This window comes from Wolffia australiana, chromosome 10 (assembly GCF_029677425.1).
Source record: "Wolffia australiana isolate 7733 chromosome 10, ASM2967742v1".
Lineage (NCBI taxonomy): Eukaryota > Viridiplantae > Streptophyta > Magnoliopsida > Alismatales > Araceae > Wolffia > Wolffia australiana.
In genome coordinates this window covers 17,266,191-17,276,448 of record NC_135844.1, presented here as the reverse complement: position 1 = coordinate 17,276,448, position 10,258 = coordinate 17,266,191, and the positions used below count along the sequence as shown (strand labels likewise).

The window sequence follows — 10,258 nt, the reverse complement described above, 5'->3', positions numbered from 1 at the left end:
TGTGAATATGTGTTGATCGATCCACAATCTATCTTTAAGATAAAACGTTGAATGTACCTTGTGGGGAACTCATTCCACCCTTGACTTTGCCTCTCCAAGATCGTTCTGAAGCCGTTCGCACATCCGGCCTCTAGAAGTATCCAAGGGATCACTCGGCGCTTGGATCTCCACGTCTTCTTCTTTGATTCTTCTTGAAAATCTAGAATATCTCCTCACCATGAACACACTCTCCCTTGGATGAGTGGAGAAGAGAATGGAGAAAGGGAGGGGCTCTCAAATCAGGCTTGCATGGGTGCTTCAAATGAGACCCCTTTCCCTCTTTATATTCTACTTAAGGATATGTTTATCTTTCTGTCATAGAAAATTTAGGTCCTAAATCATTGTTGATGTGTTCACCATACAGTCAAACTTAGTAGCATTTTAATGTAACTAGTGACAGCATTTGGTGTTCACTTAGGACTAGTCGATTTGGTGATTGAAGATCTAGTGTGCTTGATCACAACCACTATTAAGGCATGAATTACTTTGAAATTCATCAAATCACATATATTCTAAACATTCATATTCAGAGGATACTTAAAAGGGGCATCAAAATATATGGATATTAAAGCAATATGTTATTCTCTTATGACGAGGATGGTTTATCTTGCAAATATTTGTGTGGATGGGCTAATGATGAATAAAAAGTGCTATTTAGAGAAATATTTGATGAAATTGAGCCCTATCAATCCCTTACGATTTAATATCTAACTATGAATAAAGTTTACTCATATCAGAATTGTCTAAGTGGATGTTAGGCTTGAGACACCAAAGACATATTGTGAATTGACACATGCTTTCACTATAATCTTTGAGTTCCTAATCATGAAAATCCAAAATTTATCAGCAATGCTGATGGGGACCATCCAACTAGCAAGACGACTCTTCGTGAACAACCGTGGTGCAAAGCTCGAGGTTAGAGACCCAAGCTTCAAGTATACGGCCTAGCAACGGGTCGCTATGCATGCCTTTATTTTCTGTATTTTGTTTTTCTCAATTTTTGGATGGGCCATCATGTTTTGAGCCTCGTCCGTTAACATTTTATTTTAGCATGTATTATTGGACTTTTAGGGGAAAGTCCTCTTCACGCGATGATTTCCCCTAACTCGGGCCACTTGAGCATCCTCCTTACCCTATGTAAAGAGAGGCATGCCCAAGGAGCCAATTGGAGCTCATTGAAAGTTCAAGATTTGAAGATTTCTTCATCTGGGATCCTGCCCTCCTCCCTTTGGGAAATACATTTACCATTCTCTAGTCTAGATCGCGAGGAGGCCGCACATCTCCACACTGTCAGTTTCACCATGTTGAGCCACACCTCTGTTGGAAGACCGACTTCGTCACCACGCCCGCTTCTTTTCACCTAGCCAATTCTTGGAACCAATCCAAGAATGCCCCGTGTTCCTGGTCATCTACTGGAAATAGTCGTCGCCAATATTGTCCACATCCCCTCGCCGCGTTTGGGCAATCGCTGTGAACTCTTCTCCAGTAAATCAGCCTGTGACGCCCCTCCAAGAATGCTATCTCAGGCCTTCTTGACCCTTCTTGCCATCAAGAATGTTCCATTTGAGCATTCTTGATCATGGCATAGTTTGCTACGCATGCACGCCGCTGCCAGCCATGATGTGCTCTTGCACCCTTCACCGGTGCGAGTGCCATCAGCACGCCGGTGCGTCCACCATTTGCACACCCTTGGTTGCTTGCTCACCCACGTGTCTATGCGCCCACAGCCCCAATACTCCACAGGTCACACCGCTTGGTTTCAACCCTTCATTGCGTTCACACCATTAAGTCCAACATCCCTCGTTGTGCGCATTACTTTGGCTCCAATTCCGTGCACACTCCCGCATGCCCCCCCATCACTCTGCTACTCGGCGTTCACCAGCCACACAAGCCACCCAGCCCAAACACAGGCAAACTGTGCGCGCACCTATGCAAGTTCCGCTGGTGCCCCTTGAATCTCATCACCCGCGCACGCCATTCGGCACCTTTGCGCCATGCATCATGCTCAACTGGCCTTAGCACCTTGGCGTGCCCCACAACCGAGCGTGCCCCTCGACTCTATGTGCCCGCATGCCCATCGTATGTCGGCACCGTCAACGTATGCCCATCCGCCATGTCTCTCACACCTTGCACCATGGTCGATCAACCTCAGTGACAACAGAATTTTGTTGTTGTCGCATCAACCCTTTGCCACGAACTTCGAGGTTATGACCCATCAAGTTCAATCATTTCTCCTTATCTTTGGATTATCATTATTTCTTTCAATGTCGTCTCCCTATTTTCTCCTCTATCTAGAATATCAATAAATTATAGGAATAGTCACTATCTTATCAAGAGGTAGGGTTCCTTTGGGATATCAATTAGGGCCATTATCAACGAAGGCTAAGGACGCCTTTGGACACTTTGTTGTCCCTCACTATGTAGGTTGACGAGTTGGTCAAACAGTTCATTGGGAGCTTGATTGCCGCCTAGACTCCACTTTAATAGATCAACATTTAATCAGCGGTTGACGTGTATTCCTAATTGAATTTTAAAATCTTCCGCATCCACTCTGCATTGTTGCGTCCATTTCATCATTTCCCCCTGTGGTGTAACACGAGCCGATAGATCCTGGCAGTTGTGTCACATCAAATGATGTAGTGATAAGTCCACAAAAGGGATATTGTTGTTAGGACATGGTCATTTTCCCACAGACTGTTCAAGGAGAAATGTGGGATGAAGTCCTTGGCCAAGGTAGTGGAAATATTATAGAAAGAGTTATGTTATGATTTTCTAATGCATCAGTTGTAAATGGGATGGCAAATCAGGGCATTAAATTTGACCATACCCCAAGTCAATCTAGGAGTATTATGGACATGAATGATAACATATACTCATCAAATAATTACATAAAGTTTCCACGAAATCATTTGTACCTTGTAGGGCATAGTGTAGCTTGGGACCTCACGTGTTGGTGACTTAACCTATTAATTGGTCAAATTAATATAAGGTTAACTAATCTATATATTAATTAATATTTTTAGCAAGTATCCCTAGTTTCATTGGGATTATTTTTCCCACAACACAAGCAGAATTAGATTGCAAGAGAGGTGATGAAATAAATACAATTATATGTTGATCCAATTGTCACCATTTGTAGTATTTTCAGTTTGATCGAATTTTTCCATTTTCATCACTGTCATGAGTTCGCGGTAACCCTTTCCCTATCAACTATCAATCTTAAGAGCCTACACATATTAAGAATAGCTAATAGCTGTGTTTTCCATGACAGGAAGTCCTCTCTAATCGGCTTTAGTGGGATAGAACACCAGTTCGAGTCTGATGAAGGACAGCTAGGGAAAAGGACGACTGTGGGGATGGATAGGACAACGACGGATGGAGGGACTAGATGGATTTGGATGGATAGATAAAACAGACCACAGAAATCCACGCGATCAAATTCGGAATTTAAAACCGATGAAATACTGGTGGTGCAGTCCCGTTCCTCGTCGAGGGGGGGAGTACTGTCTTCAACCACCGCGACGATGGCGAAGCACCAAATCCAATACACGAATTTACGTCATGAGGAAATCTCACGATTGAGAGAATTTTTAGGGAATTCCAAATCAAATCAAATCTGTTGGCGGTGGAGGATTCTCGCGGAATACTGGATGAAGAACACGTCGACACCAAAGAGTTCAGGCGTACCTCGACACCGGAGTGAGTGAAGAGGCTGCGGGGAATTCTGGTCGTGATGAGACTAGGTGATCCGGGCGTTGTATGGCCCATTGGACGAGAAGATCTGGATGTTCCGGGCATTGAGCGGCCCTGGCAAAGAGACATTCCGCGCTTTAGTGGCGGGAGTGCTTGGGCATGGGGCGTCATTGGTGGGACGATTGATGTGCGCTCCGACAGGGTGTCACGGATCCAACTGTGCGGTCAATTGGCGGGGGGTCAAGGGGGCAATCGCCTCCTAGCGGGGTTCGGGGCAGCGCCCCGAAACCTAAACGGTATGTGCCACGGTAAGAAGCTTCGAGGGCGTCCGGAAGCGCGGGTGACGGGCACGCGACGTGCGCAGGCGGCCTTGGGGCGGATGGCCTAGGGCGGCTCTAGCGGGTGGCCTGGGACGATTCCTGGGCGGGCGGTCTGGGGCAGCCTAGGGCGACCCTGGGCGGGCGGCCTGGGGCGGTCTTGGGCGGCCTGGGGTGGCCTAGGGCTGCCCTGGGCGGGCGGCCTGGGGGCAGCCTTGGGTGGCCCTTGGGCAAGCGGCCTGGGGCGGCCTTGGGCGGCCCTAGGCTGTCCTAGGGAGGCCTGAGGGCGGTCCTCGACCGGCAGCCAAGGGCTGTCCTGGGCGAGCAGTGATGGCGATAAGGGTTGGGGCAAGTACTCCAAAAAAAGAAAGATAACTCAATTCTTGAAATAAACTTGCCTAACTGTTTCTTGAAACAATGGCCTATATATATAGGCCTTGGAGGAAAGAGGAAATGCAGTTAATAAAAGAAATAAAGACGAGCGACGTGTCGCGTCAGTGGGCAGTTGTGGATCTGCCCTTAGCGACATGTCAAGACGCGTGAAGGAGCGTGCGTTGGTGGAGACGTGCCTGATGCTAGTGTGTCGACTTGATCCTCTGACAATGGCGGCACGTCCTTAGCAGAGACGTTGACTTTGGATGACGGCGGTGACGTGTCTGGTGTCGATGCATTGACGTCGTCGCCACCAGAGTCAGGGAATGCCATGGAAGGAACATATATTCCATCGAAGAAGTGGTGGACGTAGTTATGAAAGAATCAAACGTTGGAGCTTGGTCCTTCATCACCAGGGTGTAAACCATCGGTCGTAAGTGGCTCTACAAGGTTGGGAGGATTACGAGTTATGCCTTGTCGCTCAGACATCTAGAGAAGGGCATCAAGATTAAAGGGGAGATTGTTGATTTTCAGCTTTTTTTTCTGGAGGTTACTAACAGTAATTGCCTGACATGGAATAATGGATAGAAACAGCTGTTCCGGAAATTCCAGAAGTTGCTTCTTCATGACTTTAGAATTTCTTTGAAAGGTCTCATTGTGTAGGTTCTTTGCAATGTTATATCCGAAGAATGTAGTTTTTCCCTTTCGCCAATCCCACTCACTATCTTGTCTCTTCTGTTCTCTTTGTGAATCAACAAGGATAGCGCCTTGGTTTTTTCCAACACTATATTATCTGCTGCAAGCTTTTGAAAGATGATGAATATTGCCCAACTTCACGCTATTCTATATTCAATCATACGCTCTCTTTTTCATCAAAACCTTCGAGAAGCAGCAAAGAAAGGTAGTGTTTTTTTGCTACAAGTTCCAGCTTATTCTGCAAATCTGGATTCACAATAGGAACGATAGCTTTACAGTCTTCGTGATGCGTTCGATTCGAGTAAATGAAAGCAGTCAGCGTGTCCCATGCTCTTGATGATTGAAAAAGGTGCACGTTCTGCACTTGACGCCATGAAATGAAGGTGGTAAAGGGCTGGCCCACTGCGGCAGCTAACTCAAGATATTTTCCGTCGGCTAGACTTCATTCGTATCTGTTGAAGCACGTCTCTTGCCAGACCCGATTGCTGCCTAACGGAAAGCTTCGATGGACGATCTCGTGCAAATCAAGTATGAAACGTCAGAGCGTTTTGCGCTTAAAAAGGAGAAAGACAAGGACGTCAAATATGCATTGAGACGAGGGCGTTTGATCATCCCATCGCTAGATTCAAGGAAAGGTTCACAAGGCAGGTGATCATCCCATCCCAAAGGGGCATGACGTAGCTCGCAAGCAGACGGAACTATCAGTGTTTAAGTACTCCCACTTGCGTGAGTTCTTGTGGTTCATGCATCACCACATCTCCCCTGTCAACCTAATAAAGTCCGCTTGAGAGATATATAGATAGATTGAGAGATAGATAGAGATAGACAGACAGACAGACAGACAGACAGACAGATAGATAGATATATAGATAGATAGGTAGATAGATAGATAGATAGATAGATAGATAGATAGATAGATAGATACATAGATACATAGATAGATAGATAGATAGATAGATAGATAGATAGATAGATAGATAGATAGATAGATAGATAGATAGATAGATAGATAGATAGATAGATAGATAGATAGATAGATAGATAGATAGATAGACAGATAGATAGATAGATAGATAGATAGATAGATAGATAGATAGATAGATAGATAGATAGATAGATAGAAAGATAGATAGATAGATAGATAGATAGAGAAAGACTGATAGATAGATAGAGAGATCCATCGATACATAGATAGCAACGGAGAGAGTTAGATAGATAGAGAAGACAGAGATAGATAGATAGATAGATGGATAGATAGATAGAGAGAGAGAGAGAGAGAGAGAGAGAAGTGATCATTAGAGGGTCGGGAAAAGAGGAGAGAAGCGACCATCGTGCCATGTCTGCCTGCTCCTGAGACTGGGAAAGGGAGCGACTTCTTGGGGCCGATTCACCGCAACGTCTATAAAGCGAAAGGATCTCAGTTGTTTCAAACGCGAGGATACCAGTCTTCTTCTTCTTTGACTAATGGCTTCAATGGTATTCCGCCCAATCGTTTGCAGATCCACACAAGATTTTCCCACGAAGCAGAAGAATGGGCGTTTTGTAGCGACGCTCCCGAAATCCGTGACACCCAAGCTAAAGTATGTCCCCTTCGAATTCTGTCTTCTAAAGCTAATTATGACTAATTTCTTCTCCTCTCTTCAGCGAGGGTGTTAATCGGATGGACCAAGAGAAGCTGGAAGTGTTGGCATCAATGGACAGCTGGGTGGAAGAGAATATCCTCCCGCTTCTGAGACCCGTTGAGAAATCGTGGCAGCCGCAAGATTTCCTGCCGGAGCCCTCCAACGGTGCATTCCTTGATGAAGTCAGAGAATTGCAGCGAAGGGCAAAGGAGATTCCTGATGAGTTCTACGTGTGTCTCGTTGGAGACATGGTGACGGAGGAGGCTTTGCCCACGTACCAGTCCATGCTCAACAGAATCAACGGGATGACCGATGACACGGGACACAGCCAGGCGCCATGGGCTGTATGGACAAGAGCTTGGTCAGCGGAAGAGAATCGCCACGGCGACCTCTTAAACCGATATCTCTATCTTTCCGGTAGAGTCGACATGCGCCGGGTGGAGATGACCATACAGTATCTAATCGGTGCGGGCATGGTAACATGTTCTTTCTTTATCATGTTTTCGATGTTGATCCCAGGAAATCACCAATCGACAATGATTTGGGCTTGTTATTTTTTCTAGGTTCTCCCTTTGGAGGGCAACCCGTACATGGGCTACGTCTACACCTCTTTCCAAGAAAGAGCGACCTTCATATCTCACAGTAACACGGCGAGGCACGCTAGAAAGCACGGAGACTTCGCTCTGGCCAAGATCTGTGGCAGCATCGCCGCCGACGAGAAGCGCCACGAAAAGGCATACACGAGAATTTTTGGAAAGCTCTTCGAGCTCGACCCGGACTCTGCTATGAAGGCCTTCGCCACCATGATGAAGAGGAGAATCACCATGCCAGCTCAGCGGATGTTCGATGGCCAAGATCTCAACATCTTTAATAACTTCGGGGCCGTCGCGCAGCGCCTCGGCGTCTACACCGCAAAGGATTACGCGGACATCCTCGAACACTTGGTGAAAGAATGGGAGGTGGAGAATGTTACGGGGTTGTCTGCCGAAGGAAAGGCTGCGCAGGAGTATTTGTGCTCTCTTGCGCCGAGGATAAGGAGGGTCGAGGAGAGAGCCCAGGAGAGGGTCAAGCAATCTTCTATGGTACCCTTTTCTTGGATCTTTAACCAGTCTGTTCGAGTGTAGTGCGCGTCAAGTTTAGCTGGATGGCCGCTGTCACACGTGGGCTGGCCTGTCGGAATGCCTTCGTCTAGTATCTCCCAGTTTCATGATTATATATTTTTAAGACTCTATACATAAAATATTTGAAGAGATTTGTGTAATTTAATATTTGATGGCCATCATACCAGAAAAGATTAAGAAAAATGGAATGTAAATTTAATCAAATGGACGAGAAAATTTAATGGGTTTTTTTTGCCAATCATGTCATGTTATCTTTTTTGCACTCTATCACTGTGGGAGAGTTAACTCCACATCGGATAATAATAGCGTGGGGGCCATAAATAAGAGATGCCAGTCTGATATTAGATCTTGCGTCTTGCCCTCATATCAAAGAAAGGTTTTGTTTAATTGGAAAACCATGTGGCATGTGGAAGAAAACAAGTGGGCCATGTGGACCACTAAATTCATCTAGTGAGCCTCCAGCAGATGAGGAAGCCAACAGTTGGACAAGATTGGCAAGGACCTGGCGCTGGAGGCCAAATGAGATGACAAAGTATGTGCGCTTGGTATCCCACATCTTGGGCTCTCCAAATGCATAGTCCTTTATGATTGCACGACTGTAGCACCAAGCCATGCTCGTGCTTCATGTATGCGACATGAGGTTTGTGCATCATTTATTTGCCCAGATCGCTGATCTTTGAAATCGATGGTGCATACCCACCTTTTTTCTCTGCAAACGTTATCTGGCTGCTAGAAAATCGTAATCTCACAACCTTCGAACTTGCATCCCTTCAAAGTTTGATCTAGAGGATGAGAATGTGTTGTCTCCAAATCCAAGCACGCGGATTCTCAAGAGTCCAGAGCCTGCTTGAGAAGAGGACTTAGTATGAAACTATCAATGTAAATATCAATTTTTTTCTTCTGGTCAAATATGATGGATATAGGAGAATACCTGTAGGTTCCATGACAGCGTAATCAAAACCTTCAGCTCCTCGAATCACCTTTGGAAAGAATGAATGGGACCCAGCAAGCCTGAGGCTCCCTCTATGGTTCAAGGACCTAGAAGACCAGGTAAGCAGTTCATTTTTTATAGGATGCTGGTTGTCCTAATTCGTATGCTATTTATAGGGACGAACCATAACCTCCCTTAATCATACTATCACCCTACGTGTACTTGTCTCCCATGGAAAAGACGGTGATACCCTTTATCCCATATTGTCAACATGGTCAACAATCCAACAATTTCCTGCTTGACCTGATTGACGGGCCTTTGTGATAATATCACTATTCAAGGATCATCAGTACACATCACATATGGTCATAATGTCTCTTATAAATACCAGTCATAGAAGCAATATACCTTCAAGGCATAAGTCCCAACTATGCACCAAATACTTACACAAAACATTAAATATCAATATGCAGGGTATTGGATAAACTCATTTTTATGACAATGATTCGAGTTTCATTCCACCAATTTGTAGAAAATAAATTATGATTCTTGAAGAATCGATCAGAGATACAAACTAATATCACGTGAATATATCAGTATCTTAAGTGAGAACTCTCACCGCACAAGTCAAGGGAAACTGATCAGACCCATACGTAAGACATGACCACAATATGTACCAGGTGGCAGCGTCTTAGTAAGCAAGTCGGCTAGCATTAAGCCAGTCCCAATGTGCTCAATAGAAATTGATCCATCTCTGATCATCTCCTTTACAACCAAGAACTTTACCCCATGTGTCTACAAGCACTTGAGCTCTTGTTGTTATTGGAGAACCTTACAAAAGCTTCATTTCACAATATATTTGAATGGGCTTCTTGATTGAGCAAACAGCTCCAAGATGTGAGGATGCGTGGAAACAAGCCACATACTCAGCTTCCATTGTAGATGCTGCGGTCGTCTTCTGCTTGGTACAAGACCATGAGACGACTCCATGGTATCTTCAGTTGATTCCTTAAAGGCAAAACCCCTCAATGTGTTTCCACTAACACAACCTTCCTCTAGGAATATGGCCCAATCAGACTCAACAATTCTAGTGATATGTGTAGGACAATAGAACTTGTAGCCCTTGACCTCTCTGGATAGCCAATAAAGTAAGTACTGACTGTCCTTAAATCTAGAGACCTCTCTGTCAGATTGTAAAGCTTGACTTCAGTTGGGCATCCCCATATATGCATATAACCTAAAGAAGGTCTTTTACCAGTCCATAACTCATATGAAGTTTGCCCTACAGACTTGGTAAGAACCTTATTTAGTATATGCATAGCTGTTATCAATACTTCACCCAACAATGAGATTGGAAGGGTCGAGTAATTCATCATAGCTCTAACAATTTTCTTAAGTGTTCTATTTCTCCTTTCAGCTATCCCATTCATATTGGACTTTCCTGGCATTGTGTATTATGGAACTATG

The 10,258-nt window shown here is 45.0% G+C and overlaps 1 protein-coding gene across 1 annotated transcript; it reads left to right on the top strand.

Annotated features, from left to right (window-relative positions):
- Nucleotides 1-6,203: 6,203 nt before the first annotated feature.
- Nucleotides 6,204-7,989, top strand: LOC144708482 (stearoyl-[acyl-carrier-protein] 9-desaturase, chloroplastic-like). The gene is made up of 3 exons (XM_078581842.1): nt 6,204-6,697; nt 6,762-7,215; nt 7,303-7,989. Exons 1-3 carry the CDS (start codon nt 6,582-6,584, stop codon nt 7,861-7,863), a joined length of 1,131 nt encoding a protein of 376 aa, XP_078437968.1. The 5' UTR covers nt 6,204-6,581; the 3' UTR covers nt 7,864-7,989.
- Nucleotides 7,990-10,258: the final 2,269 nt, after the last annotated feature.